This window comes from Tinamus guttatus, unplaced genomic scaffold (genome assembly GCF_059628265.1).
Source record: "Tinamus guttatus ecotype Peru unplaced genomic scaffold, ASM5962826v1 Tinamus_guttatus_pri_ptg000356l, whole genome shotgun sequence".
NCBI lineage: Eukaryota > Metazoa > Chordata > Aves > Tinamiformes > Tinamidae > Tinamus > Tinamus guttatus.
The window spans coordinates 1,693,732-1,709,981 of NW_028288890.1; the positions used below are offsets into that span (position 1 = coordinate 1,693,732).

The window sequence follows — 16,250 nt, forward strand, 5'->3', positions numbered from 1 at the left end:
GCACTCAAGGCACTGGGAAAGGACAGCACCTTGTGAAGCCAGTAACCATGTGGGAAAGTCAAGGTTGCTGCAGACTTGGCACATGCCATACTGTGCTTTGAAGAAGTGACAGTGGTTCTTTGTGCACTACAGATGAAGAGGGAAGGGAAACCCTGATGTGTGTGTTTTCTCATGCAATAACTCTGACCCTGCTGTTGCAGCACTGCCCTGGTCACTGCAGGAAGCTGCTGTGTGGGCAGCGTGGTGCTCTAAACCAGTGCTGTGGCTAGCAGTGTAGTTGCCCTCAAGGATGGAGACAGCAGCTTCCTGCAGCTTCTGCAGTGCTGCTTTGAGATACTTGGAACTAGAAGGGAAGCGACTGGGGAAATAAGGCTTTTCATCTGGATTTCCTTCCCTCCTGCTGCCCTTGAGTCTGGGGTGGAGTTTCCGTGCTGGTAAACAAGAAGATGCCACGAATGAGCAAGATACAGGGTCACACTGTGTGAAATGCCCTGGGCTGGCACGGGAGAGTCATTTCCTGGGGAGACAGGGACAGGTTTGTATGTGGGACAGGGAAGCTGGCTCGGAAAACACCAGGCTCCCGAGCTGTGAAGGCAGCGAGCCTGGGTCTTAAGAGATGTTACTTTTCTCATTGCTTTCTCTGCTGCTCTGCCTTGACTCAAATTGCTCCGAATTACATTTTCTGATGGGTGATGTGCTTCTGTTGTGCCCCTCGAGGCCTTGATTTCAACTTCAGCCTTGAAAGATTGGAGGAGGAAGGTCATGAAAAACAATCTGGATGTGACCGCTTCCTTTAACTTGCTTACAAGTGGAGGGATGTGAGCAGGATCTCGGATCTGAGCACGGAGCCCGGCGCCCCGGGAGCCGCTGGGCACTGCTGCTGGTGGCCAAGTAGCTCAGCAGTGTCTCCAAAGAAGCAGCAGCTGCCACTGCTGGTGCTCACAGAAGTGCTGCACGGTGGAAGAGCATGTTCTGGATGGCACCTGGGTTGCGTTCCTTGTGCGTGGCTCCCTAAAGCCTTGCAGCCTGGGAATGGCTGTGTTTTACCTTGGCAGCGCGTCTCCAGCGTTAGCTACACCTTAGACACTTGCTGCTCACTTGACTTTGCAGAGAAACAGAGCTGTTTTCCTGCCTGAAGCCTTGAGAGCCAGGGCAGGATTCACATATATAAAGGCCTCGTGCATTCAGTGCCGTGCATCCATACGCGGGACAGGCCGGGATCCTGCCGTCTGAGCATCGCTTGCGTTTTGACCATTTTCAGACTTAATTGGAACCACCGGAGCGCTCGGCCTGCGCTGCAGATGTTACAGGGAAGGGCTCTTGATCTCCGCGCAGCTGCGCTGGGGCGACTGCGCCTTCCTCTTGGTGGCATTGCCGGGGAACGCGCCGAGGTTTCTATTCCTCGGCTCTGCCTCCTCTGTGTTTCCCAATCACACATTTCGTTCTCACGTCCCCACTCTGGACTTAGGCAGCCTGTTCCCCTTGGGAGATCCGGCGAGACAGATCGGTGCATTTGCTGCCTACCCCTCCCTTCTCCTCCCCCTCTCCATTATAGCACTGTTTGGGGCAGCAATTGCCTTATCTCTCTTCTGCAGCTCCAGAGAAATTCATTCCCTGGTGTGTACGGGGCTTCCTGTCGCAGGAATCGCTCCAACCTCTTAGCCTGATTAGCTCCCTGTGTTGCCTGCATGTGTGCTGGAGAGGGAGAGACCATCTCTAATTTAATTTAATAGGATCCTGAAGAGAACAAACTCCTTTAAGCTGCCTCTGTAATGGCACTGCCATAGTTACCCATAATGTTGCTCACGCAGTGTCTGGAATCGTTTCATTCAGCTATGTGATTGACTCTTTTTTTTTTTTTTTAAAAAAAAAAAAAGGAATATATATAAAAGCAGCTGTGATATAAACAGTTTCCAAGGTAACAAGGCCGGGGGAGGGTTTTGTGTCCCGTCCCCCGCTTTTCCACGCCATGGGAGCGGGAAGCTGCGGGGAATCCTGGGAGGTTTCATTCTTGACTCCCAATTCCTTTCTGCCACCGCTGCCAGATGTTGCAGCGTCTCGGGGCCGCGCGGATGCACTCGGGGACTTCCCAAGCCTCGCGACGGGGATCCTAGGCCTGGCCTGCTCCTGCTATGACCCGTGCCAGGACCTTTTGTGCAGGCTCCCTTCTCCCTAACAAAAGGCTGACGTTTGGCTTTGATGCCCACGAGGAGCCGAATGGAAAGGCCCATGCGCGGGTTCCTGCAGAGCTAAGTTAGATCCTTCCCCCCGGCCCCGGCGCTCTTTGTTTGCGCTGCCCTGTCCCGCGCCATGGGATGTGCGTCCTCGGCACCGCGAGAAGAGGCGGCCGTGGCCAGGTGAGTCCATCTGCCCCAGCGGCTTCGGGAGCCGCCGCGAGCCGGAGGGCCGCTCCGTGGAGCGGGATGCAGGGGCAGGAGGAAGGGGGAGAGGCTCTGCTCGAGGCCGGCGGCTCCAGGGGGTCCTGCTGCCGCCTGGTGCAGCGTCCAGGCTCCCTTCTCGCTGTGCACGTGCTTTGGGGAGCGCTCGTGGGAATGCAGCCCTTGGTTAGCCCCCTGAGCGGCCCGAAATGAGAGAGCCCGGGGGGTCCCTGGCTCCCTCGCCAGGGATGGGCAGTCCGTGCAAACCAAAGGGCAGGTTCAGCAGTGGGGTTACCCCCATCATTCCGCCTGTTGCGCTCTGCCACGTGTCACCTGCGCTCCTGAAGCCGCGCGAGCTGTCCCTGTCCAAGGCAGCGTCGTTCCTGTCGTCAGCATCCACATGCATACGGCTTCGTCTCGCCAGAAGCGATCGTGATAAGGGTGTTTGGGAGCTGTGTAGCTTTTTTTTCCTTTTTTTTTCTCCTCCTTTTCTGAAGCCAGACTCATTATTTCTGTTGTGTGAGCTGTAGAGTGTTGTTCTTTGCCTCAACATTTTAATGCTACGTTGCTTCCTTTGAAAATGCAGACTAACTCCATCTGCATGATTTCCCTTTCAAAAGGAGCTTATTGAAAGGCCCTAAGAAACTGATTTTTTTTTCAGTTTATTTTTTTTTTCAGCGAGTGACCCAACAGCCATTCTAATTAGATATAATTAGCAGAGGGCAGTCAAATAGGTTCACCATGGGGGCAAAGCTAAGGGTAAAACTAAGCGAGAGCAGCTTGGTCTTGTGAGCCGGAGCCCCCGTTTGGGTGGTAGCATGGGCAGGGCGAGGGCTGCTCCCCAAAAGCTGCTCCTGATGTTGCTGGTACAGGGTGGATCCCACCCCAGGGAGGCTGTTGAGCTGCTTTGTGCCCTGCTTGTTTTTCCTGAGAGCACATCTCCCTTGGGAAGCTTTCTGGGGAGCTCTTCACCGGTACTCCAAGGATTTACATGGGTGCTCAGAGCTGTCAGGCTTAGCTGTGGAGCCCCTTATGTGTGGGTAGAAAGAGGTGCTCCAAGAGATGTCCTGCTGGTGGTCCCCTGCCCTCCTCCTCTGTCTGTGGGCTCTGCAAATGTCTCGGCACATTCTCTGAAATCCCTCCCTCTGAGCTGCAGAGTTTAGGAAACTGCTAGTGAGCTCTGCACATTCTTGTGTGGGCCAGAGCCAAAACCATTTGTTGTTTCTTTTTACATTTTTTTTCTTTTATTTTTTTAAATTTTTGCCTAGAGGCTTCTCTCTTCCCACAGGAGACCCAGCTTTGCATTCTTCCATTGTGAAAGAGCAATGGGAATAGATCCCACGTTCCTCTCTGGTACTGAAGCTCCGGTGGGGAAGAGAGCAAATGAGCTCCTGGCACTTGTCCTCCTGCCTTGAAAAGACCCCGGTGTCTAATGTGACTGCAGCTAGAGCCACCTCTGCCTGTGGGGCCTGTGGAGGGTCCTGTGCTGCCCCGATCACTGCCAGGGCTCAGCTGCGTTTGCAGCGTGACTAAAAAAACACGAGTGTGGTTAGGGTAATTAAGCTCTTAATTCCCTTGGCTCCCTACCTCATGGAGTAGCTGAAAGCGTGTGAATCTCTGGCTGGATGATTTTGGCCCTGGTGTGGTTTATTCCTCTTCTGAAGCAGCGAAAGCCGCCTCCATCCCATAATGCAAACGCACTTTGTGCCAGAGAAGCTCTGCGGAGGCAGAAATCCCAGTGTGGGAACGAGGCCTGCAAGAGCTCCGAGGGCAGCAGTCGTCCTGCCGGAGCCGCAGGGAGTCTCCGTGTGTCCGTCCGCTCCCTGGGGCGCTCCGGTTCTGGGGCTCTTGTCTGGCAGGCTCTGGGGTGGCCGTTTTAAGCAGCTGGTTCCTCTTTAAGCTCCGTCTGCCTTCAAGAGCAGCCCTTTCAGGATCCCAATGGGAAGGTGCACTGTGACCTACTGCGAGGCTGATGGCAGCGGGGTTTGTTGGTACGGTTGTGTCTTCAAGCTCTTCCTTGTCAAGAACAGAGATTTACTGTTGTGGGTGGTTTTGTTTTCTAGGCCTCTGGGAGCCTGTTGGAACAGGATAAATTTGCTCTGCATTTAATGGACTTCGCACCACTTCAGGCAGCCTTCCTGAGATCTGATACATTTTGGGGTGGTCACTTTTTTTTCCCCCTCGCTTGCCTATTCCTATCAATGAATATATTCATCTGAAAGGAGGTTCCTCTTGTCTTCCAGAGCATCTCCAGTGAGAGACAGCAGCTTCATTGAGAAGATGAAGAAGACGGTAAGCGTCTCGCTCTGAAAGACTGGGGTGGGTGATGGATCTCTTGTCCTTCCTGGTTTCCTCTGGTTACCAACTAGCTCTTAGCAGGAGGGAGCTGCTTGGACATGGAGGTGAACCTGCTGCAGAGAGCATCTGGAGGAAGGTTGTGTGTGGAGGTAGGAGTGGCTTTCAGCAGTCTGTGCCTGAAAGTTGTTCTTAAAGCAAATGCTAATGATAGAGGGAGATTGTGGTGGAAATGGGTAATATGACCTCAAAGTCAGGAGCAAAATGGCAGAGGCTTTAAAGACTTTGGCTGGCAGCTCTTACCTGCATTTGGTTCCCAAATGCTTACTCTGGAATGGGAATTGTGTTGTACGCAGAATGGCGGCCTCTGGCTCTGCTGAACTGGATACAAAGCAGAGGAAAAGTGAGGGCTGGGTGTATTTTCCATTTTGCTTTGAAAAAGTTGGCTTACTGCAGAGTGGAAGCTCTTGTGCTAGGCACTCCCCAAGGCCTCTGGAAGTCTAACTCCTCGTCCAGGAAATTCCTTATTTCCAGGAGTCACTCTGTAATGTGGTCGTGGTAACAGCTCAGCCTTGGGTTTTCTGCTGCAAACCCAGTGTGAATCTCCATACAAATGTAGGCTCCTAGTTGCCTTTAAGTTGCCAGCCAGTCTGTTCCCAGGCATTTCCTTTGCCTTTGACAAGATGTGCTTTCTCCAGGTATTTCTACCAAATGAGTAATCACCGTTTAACAGGGATTTCTTCCTTTTTTCCAGGGGCGGAACATTGTGGTTTTCTATGGTTCCCAGACGGGTACAGCAGAGGAGTTTGCCAATCGCCTCTCCAAAGATGCTCATCGCTATGGCCTCCGGGGCATGGCAGCTGATCCAGAGGAGTATGACTTGGTAAATTAGCTGTGAATGCATCCTTGGGATAAGTAATATTCTTTTGGTGTCCCCTATAAAAAACAAATTAGCCTGGTCAAGGGTTATACTCTGGTATCCCGGAGTATCACTGTTCCTCAGAGTAATACTGCAGTAGGAATATCCTCCAGGATGCTCTGGCATGAAACTTTAGAGGAGAGGAAATTAGATCAGTTTGAGACCCACAGAGATGGGCTAAGCTCTTGCCAGGTTATGTATTTGAGGTGAGCATTGCAATGCAAGAGAGGAAGAGATGCAATGAAATTCTCATCAATTGCAATGAAACAGAGTCTAGATTGTTTGGGAATCACAAGTCATCTGCATGCATGCTGCTTGCTCTGTATTCCTTCTGCAGTTAGTACTGGTCTCGGACCACTGCAATCACCTTAAATAGAGGCACTGACAAATTCTGTCATGGTGTTTTATGGAGTAAACACTGATTATGGTCCCTTAAAGCATGTTAGAAAATCCCGTTGCTTTTTCTCACAGTCTAGAGAGGTTGGTTAGCTTTGTTTCTCTTGCCATTCCAGGTGGGTTGGTCCTTTCCCACTTCCTTTGATAATCGTCTGCTTGATGTTATGCAGTGCTGTTGCACACGCCGGTGGTATGGGATCAGGCTTGCTTGATAACCATGTTCTGGGATCCCTGAGGGTTTATTCTTTGCTCTGTTTCCAGTCTGACCTGAGTCGCCTCTCTGAGATTGACAAGTCCTTAGCAGTGTTCTGCATGGCCACGTACGGGGAGGGAGATCCTACGGACAATGCCCAAGACTTCTACGACTGGCTGCAGGAGACCGATGCGGACTTGTCGGGTCTCCGGTTTGCGGTAAGCTGCTTGGTTCTGGCTTAGGCTGCGTTTGGGCAGGAAGGTCGAAGCCTTCCACCATGCTTAAGTTCGACTCGGGTAAAAGCCCAACGTGGTGTGTGTGCCTTGTATGGCTGTGTTGGATACAGTCCCTGTTGTCTTCCTGTACAAGCTGCATGGATGTTTGCAGACGTGTCTGGGGGCTTTAGATACAGCTGTTGGAGTGCTCTCTCCACTCCCTAAATCATAAGGATTTGCTGGTGTTGTTTTGCCACAGACAGCCCAGCAGACTTTAAATGTGAGGCCTCTAAATGAGTTACAGGCTGCTGCTGCTGTTCACAAGCTAATTGAGCAGCCCTTGGCCAGATCTTCTTCCATAAATTAAATCCCTTGGAGCTTGCAGCTTTTTTTCTGTGCTGAATTGAATAATTGGCTGACATACAGCCACCTCACCTAAATCCCAGCCAAATTCCTTAGGCAGCATCACAATTGCAAATGAGGAGAAAACCCACTGCTGGAAACGCCGAGCTGCTTGCTCTAACACAAACAGCAAACATTTATTGAGTGTTTTTTCAGAGGAAAGGGTCAGAAACTGGTGTCCAGGGAGTTCAGATACTTTTTGGTTCTTGGGAGAGACGGTGCAGGCGGTTCTTGTATGTGCATCTTGTTGATATATGAGTTCTGCCTCGTGGGAGGTGGTGACTAGACACTGTCTTGGAACTCTTGTGCAAACTCAGTAGTAAGTTCTTGCCAAGAAACTTCCCAAATCGCTGATGAGGATTGAGGGAATTTTAATCCATTTCTTGCAGGCTCTTTCTTCAGCATCTTTTGCTATGTGCTGCTGATTAGAGGAGCAGAGAAGCCCAGTTCTCGAGTATCCACATTGATCAATGTTTTCTTCCAGGTGTTTGGGCTGGGGAACAAGACTTACGAGCACTTCAATGCTATGGGAAAGTACGTGGACAAGAGATTGGAGGAGCTAGGAGCTCAGCGCATCTTTGAACTTGGGCACGGAGACGATGATGGCAAGTGAGTAGCTTGAAGGGATGGTCCAGTTGGCTGATCTTGTACAAGGGCCCTTGGCAGGGAGTTGGCTCTGCTGTTTGAAGTAAAGCAGATGTAAACTCCATAGGGTGCAGACGTGTCTCTCTGCTTGCTCTTGCTCCCACAAAGACAAACCGGATCCCTATGAATCTGGAGTGTTACGGGGCATCTTGAATCTTGTGGAATCCCAATTTGCTTTACAAGTCTGCAGTTATGTGCTCAGCAAAGCTTTGCACCCTGTGCTGCCTTCGCCCTGCTGCAGCTCCATTTCTAACCCATTCCACATGGATAAGTTCATCCTTTTCTGTGGAGGAAGCAAACTCTGTCTCCTCATGAGCTATCTGGTGGCAGTTTTCCAGTTCTGACACTGATTTTTCTGGGTATCTGTATGTTCCCCTTGGACATGACATTAGCACCAGCTTAACCTCAGAAATTACATCAGCCTGTGGTTTTGCATCTAAGGGCTGCAAGACAGAGGGATATGTTTTTTGTGGGAGGCTCTGTGCCCAGTAAAATAAGCTTTGCCAGGCTGAACCTCCCTTTTAGAGAGGTGGCTGCAGACAGTGCCAGGAGTGAACAGGAGGGAGCTGAGCTGGGTGAAGACCAAGCCTTAATAAACAAGCCAGACCTGGCGGAGCAAAGGGTGGCCGCTGTAGCAGCGGTTCCCTCCTGTCCAGTTAATGATCTGCAGGTGTTTTCCTGGTGATTCGTGGGGATATGGAAGCATCAAAACTACCTGCATGCAAGGGCAAATACCATATTAAAGGAGGAAGTCCCTAGGGATCTTGTTCCATTGGGAATACCCCTTTTCTTCTCCCTGGGCAAGGTTGTTGAATCTCTCTTTTGTCCTGAATAGCCTGGAAGAAGACTTCATCACCTGGCGAGAGCAGTTCTGGCCAGCAGTGTGTGAGCACTTCGGGGTGGAGGCCACAGGAGAAGAGTCCAGGTCAGTGTGGGAGTGGGTTCTCCTGGGGGCAGAGATCAGATCAGCCACCCGTGACCAGCAGCTGTCCATCAGCCCTGAATTGCTGTTCCCTTTCCTGTGTGTTGCTTCCCTTTCCAGGCTTGAGAGGACACACACGGAGGAGACCAATGAGCAGGGCTGTTGGGACTAAGCTTGTCCTGGTGTGAGCTTAATTACAGCCCTGGATTCACGTTCTGAATGGGCAGTGTGTTGAGTTTAGTTCCTGTGTTCTGCTGGGTAGCAGTGCTCCCAGCAAAGCAGGTGGTTCCTCATGGTTTGGCCTTTGTCATCTCTGGACTCTCTAATTTAGCCTGTTCCCTGGTACCTAGGAGTACCCTAGTATCCCAACGGGGGCGTGAAGGGGGTGTTTTTGTGTTTGAACGGTAGCAAATCCAGCAGGACAAGTGATGGTCCCTGTTTGTGGTTTCTGATTTGATGTTTTTCTCTCTTCTCCCCCTAACTCTTGCAGCATCCGCCAGTACGAGCTGGTGGTGCACACAGACGTGAACATGAGCAAGGTCTACACCGGCGAGATGGGCCGGCTCAAGAGCTACGAGAACCAGAAGCCGTGAGTACCGCACGGCCCCGGGCAGCGCCTGCCTGGGCCAGTCCTTGGGCAGTGGAGACCTTGATGCTTCTAATGACACGTGTTGTGCAGCCAGCACTGTTTGTATAAAGCAGACAGACATCCAGCAGATACCTGCCCAAGGAAGGGGTTCAGATCCCCTCAAGACCTCTCAAGTGATCCCTAATTAATGAATCATTAGTGTTGAGAAGGCAGCCGTGTTCACATGCATTGTTTTGCAGACTTATTTTAATCCCTTTGCATTAGTATTGGTGGGAGGGGAAATGATTGCTTCTCCCTTTCAGGGCCTCAGTGGCCTCATTCTCTCTCTCTGTTTGTCTGGTAAGATTTTAGGTTGTAGGGTCTGTTTCTTAAGGTCAGTCACAGATTTTCTCCTCCAGGGGTGACTAATGTGATGATTGCTTGTGGCATGGCAGTGGGGGTACTGATTACATAAATAAGCTGCACCCTAAAATATTGTTTTGAGATGTGATATTCCCTCTGACTGACTATTGCATCTCTTGTTCTTAATGGGGCAGAAGCTGTCAGCTGCTGGGCTGTGCTTAGAAGCAAAATACTTGTTTTTCTGCTAGCGTGGGTCACAGGAGGCTCAGGATTCAGATTCTGCTTTGCTGGACTTTGAAACATGATCATGAGGGTGCTGTGCCCAAATTGTATGGGCCTGCCCTGGTGACAGGGGGATAAAAGCAGCTCTCTGTGGGCCTGCAAAGAGTAATCCCAAGGGTCCTTGTCTTTCCAGCCCATTCGATGCCAAGAATCCTTTCCTGGCCGCAGTTACGGTGAACCGCAAGCTGAACGAGGGCGGAGAGCGACACCTCATGCACCTGGAGCTGGATATCTCCAATTCCAAAATCAGGTATTTTCCTGAAGAAGACTGGGCCTTTTTTTTCCAGAGCTGGCAGGATGCACAAGAAACCAAGAGCAGGGATGTGCCACTGGCCTCGCTGAACACTTCTAAGGGGACCTAGTTCTCATAGTTCACTGCTACTGCAGTACTTCTGTACTGCATATCAGGGCTTTCTCTCAGTTCTTGTGAGGTCTATCGAAATACCAGCTAGCTGCCCTGGGCCTCTCCAGGGCCTGATGGGCCTATCTGACATATTTGAGCAGTCCCAGCAGCAGAAATTCTCTAGGAGCTGTCTGAAAACGAGGGGAGCAGAGGTACTATGAGAATGGGGAAAATCAGTGGTGGGTTATGTTTGTATTTGCTTGGCCTAGCTGTACTGGGTGTGGCGGAGTAATGAATCATGGTCTTTAAAAACTTCTTACTGGCATAAATTCTTCTGCATGCCTGTGAGAAAGCCATAAACCTAGGTTGGTTGATAAAGGCAATTACTGAAGAAGTTTTGGGCAGAGATTTTTGCCACTTGTTGGCTGGGGGGTTGGCCTCATCCTGTTGGACACTTGGCCTCATTGAAGTCTCTGGCAAAACTGACTTTACCTCAGAGTTTCCCTGTGAATGACCTGGATCTTGGAAACCATCATTCCACAGCAATTCTTTACTGCTCTGGCTGCTGCTCTTTGGGGTCCCTTCTTCTGCAGGAGTTGTGCAGCAGCTCAGATCTCAGCTGTCTGTTGCACGACCCACTTGTCTAGCTGGACAGTTGGGGCTTGGTGTGGGTGAGGAGGGCTCTGGTGTTTCAGTCCTCTCCTCTTGCTCTCGTGCCAGGTATGAGTCTGGGGACCACGTGGCTGTGTACCCAGCCAATGACGCCTCGCTGGTGAATCAGATTGGTGAGATTCTGCACACGGATCTGGATACAGTCATGTCCCTAAATAATTTGGACGGTGAGTAGGATGGATCCCTCATGAGCATCATCAGTTTTCCTTCAGTTGTGGCATCTGCCCTTCCTACCAGGGAAGAGGTCAGATCTCATAGGGCATTTGCTGTCAAAGCAACTTCCCAGCACCATTCTGAATTCAGTGTTGCATTAGCAGCTTTGACACGGAGCCTGCTTGCCAAGGACCAACTCAAGTGGGTTAGTTGTGAAACTTGCTTGGTCCAACTATTCAAGAGCAAATTATGTAACAACACGCTCCTAATTACAGAGCACCAGCCCGCCAGCTCTCCCCTTTGCACAGCAACCTCGAGTTCAGCAGAGACCTTCCTTTTAGAGACTGTTATTCTGTCCCTTGACTAGGCCCTAGTTTGTTGCTGTTCAACCCACTGCTGGGCTGAGCTGCCAGGATAGAGATTTTTTCAGTGCCTTTCTTGGATGATATCTCTAAGATAACATCCAAGAAATCTCTAAGATAACAGGATGCAATTGCTGACTTTCTCTCTCTTGGACAAAGAACCTTTCTTGAATGATATTGCCAGTGTAGGAGGGAGATGGCAGCTGCCACCCATCTTACTGCCATATGGGAAGAGTGATGGCCAACCTGAGACATCAGAGGCCTGTTAGCTCGAGGGCTGAGCTCTTGTTTCTGGAGAGGAACTCCTTGGTTTTAGTGCAGTGTCGGGATCTGCAGACCCCTGTGCAGTGTTGCAGGCTGTCTGGCTTCGCACACTCATTCCTGTACGTTGTGATTGCTAAACCGAATGGCTTGAGCTGTGATTGCTGGCATTTATCCTCCTCAAGAACTCTGTGAGCACAAGTGTCAATGGCCTAAAGGAGGCAAAGGGCACTGGAGGCCAGATCTGAAGAAAGCGTAAGAGTCTGAGGCCAAAATAGCCACCCAGAACTGTCTCCCTGCTTGGCCTGGGAGCTTGCTGGGTGCCTCTGTGCCAAGAGCTCTCCCTGGAAACTTGTTCCCTCTCTCTGCCTGCGCTCCAAGGTCCAAGATATGCTGTCTTCTAGGGCCCTGTCTTCTGGATCACCTTCCCAAAATGTCTCTGAGCAGCGTGACTTTCTCTGGAAGCCGGGAAGAAAATAAAACAGGGCATTGCCGTGCGTGGAGCTGACAACCTTGGAGCAAGACATGTCAGTGGGAAAACTGTGATGTGCAGGCAGTTCTGTTCTTAACACCTGTGTTTTTGGATGAGCTGCAGTATCGCTGCCCTAGTCTGAATGTCTGTTGCCAGCCTTGTAAACAGGAGGATGATGAACGGACCCCTTCCCCTTTGCAGCGTGCATGCCTGTCTTGGGCAGAGACCCCTATCTGGGAGCATTTTGTTTTTTTTCTTTTTTGATAACCTGTCAGACAACATGTGTAAAACAGAAAGGAAAGGGCTATTGGGAGACACAGCCCTCTGGAGAGGGAGCTGGCCTGTGCTGATGCTTCCTCCATGTGGGATGGCCGAGTGGGCTTTGGCCAACAGGCTGATTCAAGCATCCTCTCCAAAGCCATTTCCCTGCTCTGTCTTTCACAAATTCTCCTGCATGTAGTTGTTGGCATGAAATCTCCAAGATAATGGGATGCAGTTGCTGACTTTCTCTTTCTCTCTCTCTTCCTCCTCCAGAGGAATCCAATAAGAAACATCCCTTCCCCTGCCCCACGTCCTACCGTACTGCCCTTACCTACTACCTGGACATCACCAACCCGCCTCGCACCAACGTCTTGTACGAGCTGGCTCAATATGCCACGGACCCCAGCGAGCAGGAGCACCTCCGCAAAATGGCATCGTCTTCTGCTGAGGGGAAGGTGGGAGCTGCAGCTTTCCTGAAAAAGCTGGGTGATGGGCCTGGGTGCTATGGGATTCCCAGAAGGAATCCAAAATGATTGAGCTGTGCGCTTGGAGAGCTGAAGAGAGTGTTTGCCAGTCGCACGGGGACGTTGTCACATGTGTGCCCTCCTTGTCTGCAGGCTCTCTACCTCAGCTGGGTGGTGGAGGCCCGGAGGAACATCCTGGCCATCCTGCAGGACATGCCCTCCCTGCAGCCCCCCATCGACCACTTGTGCGAGCTCCTGCCTCGCCTGCAGGCCCGATACTACTCCATCGCCTCCTCCTCCAAGGTGAGCGCGCGGCGCCCTGCTCCGCTGCGGAGCCTCCGCCAGGCCCGTGGAAAGGCCTCGCTTCCGGGGGGAGGCTGGCACTCATGAGAAACCATTGCTGTCTGCAGCTCCACAGGGTCATGGGTCTGCTCTCAGCTGGGGACACGCATTGGGGATCTCTCCTAGAAGCTTTTTTGGGGGAAAGGGTAGTTCTGCCCATTCCCATGTGTGAGAGGGGCTATCCCAACTTCTGTGGGACCTGCAGAGGGAGATGGTGTGTCACATGTCACAGCGGGCTGTGCCCCGATACCATCATCCTCCCCGCAGTCCAGCTCTTCTCTGCCATACACCTTGTTTTCAGGACTTGGAAGAAAGGTGATGGGGTACTAGTTGGTCAGGATTTGTCCTTTACTTTGTGGCCATACCTGGGGAAGCTCAGGAACAAGACAGGACCCATGTGCTGGATACGTTTGGAGGTTTGATCTGCCATGGCAAGATCAGCTGTCCTGGTGTTAACGTTAGGTTGAACTTTTCCATATTACTGAACATGGGGGACTCCCTCAGCTGGGGTTCACTCTCCCTCATCCTGATTTTGCATCTGGGCAGGTTCACCCCAATGCCATCCACATCTGTGCTGTGACGGTGGAGTACGAGACCAAGACGGGACGCCTGAACAAGGGGGTGGCTACCAACTGGCTCAAGGACAAGGTGCCTGATGAGAACAGGAGCAAGTCCCTGGTGCCAATGTACGTGAGGAAGTCGCAGTTTCGCCTGCCCTTCAAACCCAGCACGCCCATCATCATGATCGGGCCGGGGACCGGCATAGCCCCCTTCATGGGCTTCATACAAGAGCGGGCCTGGCTGAAGCAGCAAGGTGAGTGCACAGAAACAGCCCGCGGGCCCAGCGGTGCAGGCAGGACGGGGGCTGCAGCGGGGAGGCTCACGGGTGTTGCGTTACTGCAGGCAAAGATGTCGGTGAGACGGTGCTTTACTACGGCTGCCGCCATGAGAACGAGGACTACCTGTACCGCGAGGAGCTCACGCGCTTCCATCAGGACGGCCTCCTCACCCAGCTCAATGTCGCCTTCTCCAGGGACCAGGCTGAGAAGGTACCACCCAGGTCCCCCATTCTGTCACTTATGCTGCTAAGCATCACTCCTGGGGTGAATAAAAGGCTTGGAGAGCTGGGGCTTCCCAGCCTGGGGCTTTTCTTGTTAGGGAAGGTATCCCAGGAGCACCCAGTTCCTCCACTTTCTGGTGGAGCCATGTGGGGAAGGCGAGTTTTGAGCCTGGCTTTGGCTTTCCTTCCCTTGCCCAAGGCTGGGCTTGGTGGTGCTGGAACCTTTGTCCCTCTCACTTCACCCACCTTGTTCCCTGCCAGGTTTACGTCCAGCACTTACTGAAGAAGAACAAGGAAAACGTCTGGAAGCTGCTTAATGAGGGAAATGCTCATATCTACGTCTGTGGGTAAGTCCAGCAACAGGAAAGGGACTTGTAAGCTGCTCCTGTTCTCTAAAGAACATGTGTGAGACTTGGTTTGCCCTCTTGCTTCGCAGCGTGTGCGAGTTGCACGCTCCGTGGGCAGGAGGTGGAGCCGCAGGGATGGGGCTGGGCCAATGAACCGACCGCGTGTGGATGTTCAGGGACAGCCAGAGCTTTGTCACTGCGTTGCCACAGCCTGGCTGCTCTGTGGTAACCACCGCCAGGCTCGTCCCCTCCCTTGCTGCTGAGTGAGGGGGAGCAGCCCCGTTTCATCTGTGCTGGCTCCTTTGTGGCAGTCCTTGCGTGGCCCCTGGCATCCGATACCACCTCTGCCTTGACAGAGGCAACCCAGCCCTGCTGTGCTGGGGTGGAAGGAAAGGAGTGGGAGGGCAGACTCCAATATAAAGTGGATTTGGGTGTAATTAGGGCTGGTTGGGAAACACTGGGGAGGGTGGGAACCGCCTAGGAGGCGGCGGCTGCTGAAAGGGAGCCCCGGAAGCGCCCCAAGCTGCTCTCCCTGTAGTGGAGCCTGCAGAGTCCCGGGCCAGCCCGGTACGTAGGTCTGGATGCCCAGATCTCCCTGGGCCTCTCCAGCCCAACTTGGTGCCTGTAAGGACAGGTCAAAGATCTGCTTGGGCCACCTGGTGCGGCCTGAGCTCCGTGGCCACTTCCCTGCTGGATGAGGAGTGGGCTCAAGTCCTTCGGGATCCATTTGCAGCCCCAGGGTTGAGGCAGCAGTAACTCCAGGACAGGGACTGGGGCTGCTGCCGGGAGGCCAGGGCAGGAGCCTCGTCCCGCTCTGTCTTTGCTCACAGTCCTCTCTGTTTCCAGTGACGCTCGCAACATGGCCCGGGATGTGCAGAACACCTTCTATGAGATCGTGGCCGAGTTCGGGAACATGAGTCAACCCCAGGCCGTGGACTATGTAAAGAAACTGATGACCAAGGGCCGCTACTCTCTGGACGTCTGGAGCTAAGAGCAGGGCTGGCAGGGCCAGGGAGAGGACAGGTCCTTAGGTGCGGGCCCACGGGAACGGAAAGGTGCCTGCCTGGCCACCCCACCTGTGGGTGACCACATCATCCCCACAGCCACCCCAGTGTCACCCTCAACCCCTCTGCCCTGGGCTCGACGGCTACAGCAGTCCCCCAGAGCAGGCTGGGGATGGAGCAGATGGCATCTGTCCCCCGTGTGCGCATATCCCTGGGAGGCAGAAGGGCTTGAGAGGGCCATGAGGGGGCTAAGGCTGCTGTCTGGGTAGCGCTCGGCACCCAAGGGAGCATCTCATGGTCCCAGCCTTTTCTTTGGGGTCAGTGACATGCTGCTGCTGGGCAGGGAAGCGCTGGAGGAGCCCTGGGATCTTTCCTTGAGCACGTGGCCTTGCTTCACCCCGGCAGCTCCCTGCAGGAGCCAGGAGGGGTGTAGGAGCCAGGCAGCCCCTGCCCACGAGCTCAGTGCCCAGCGCAGCGAGGGCTCCTCAGCCGCAGCTCTGAGCCCTCCCTGGGGCTGCCCAGCAGCTCCCTGTTCCTGGTGACCAAGGGCTCCGTGTGGAGGGAGCTGTGACCTCTGCTCCTGCTGGAGGAGAGTCCTGCTCCTGCTGTGCTGGGGGCTCTGCCAGCGTGCGCAGAACTGCCCCAACAGCTCCACCTCTGCTGCTGCCAGCAACTGCTGCTCCCAGGAAAAGGGAGCAAGTTCCTAGTCCTTGAGCCAGGACCCGCCAGGCGCCCCTTCCCCTGCTGCCTCCCCTCGCCCCAGCGCGGAGGGGAGACGGCTCCTGTCCCTGCCCTGCCAGCAGGGACCTGCTCTAGGTGCTCACTGTCTGCAGGCCCCTGCTTGCTCCCCCCCAGGCCCTGCAGCTGGCAGCTCCCCTGTGCCCAGCCCCTCCATCGTGCTGTGTACGGTCATTTTTAAAATACTGTTTTT

General features: G+C 53.1%; 1 protein-coding gene across 2 annotated transcripts in view; it reads left to right on the forward strand.

The window, feature by feature from the left end:
* POR (cytochrome p450 oxidoreductase) overlaps window positions 1–15,443 on the forward strand; it is a 29,402-nt gene extending 13,959 nt beyond the window's left edge. For both annotated transcript variants that reach the window (XM_088530073.1, XM_088530072.1), the window contains exons 3-16: window positions 4,622–4,670; window positions 5,428–5,556; window positions 6,250–6,399; window positions 7,283–7,407; window positions 8,279–8,368; window positions 8,856–8,954; window positions 9,712–9,828; window positions 10,642–10,760; window positions 12,376–12,557; window positions 12,720–12,869; window positions 13,455–13,722; window positions 13,812–13,957; window positions 14,230–14,315; window positions 15,162–15,443. In XM_088530073.1, the coding sequence (XP_088386199.1) occupies window positions 4,622–4,670; window positions 5,428–5,556; window positions 6,250–6,399; window positions 7,283–7,407; window positions 8,279–8,368; window positions 8,856–8,954; window positions 9,712–9,828; window positions 10,642–10,760; window positions 12,376–12,557; window positions 12,720–12,869; window positions 13,455–13,722; window positions 13,812–13,957; window positions 14,230–14,315; window positions 15,162–15,306 (1,855 nt within the window). In that variant the 3' untranslated portion in view covers window positions 15,307–15,443. The remainder of the gene's footprint in view (window positions 1–4,621; window positions 4,671–5,427; window positions 5,557–6,249; window positions 6,400–7,282; window positions 7,408–8,278; window positions 8,369–8,855; window positions 8,955–9,711; window positions 9,829–10,641; window positions 10,761–12,375; window positions 12,558–12,719; window positions 12,870–13,454; window positions 13,723–13,811; window positions 13,958–14,229; window positions 14,316–15,161) is intronic.
* The last annotated feature ends 807 nt before the right edge of the window (window positions 15,444–16,250 follow it).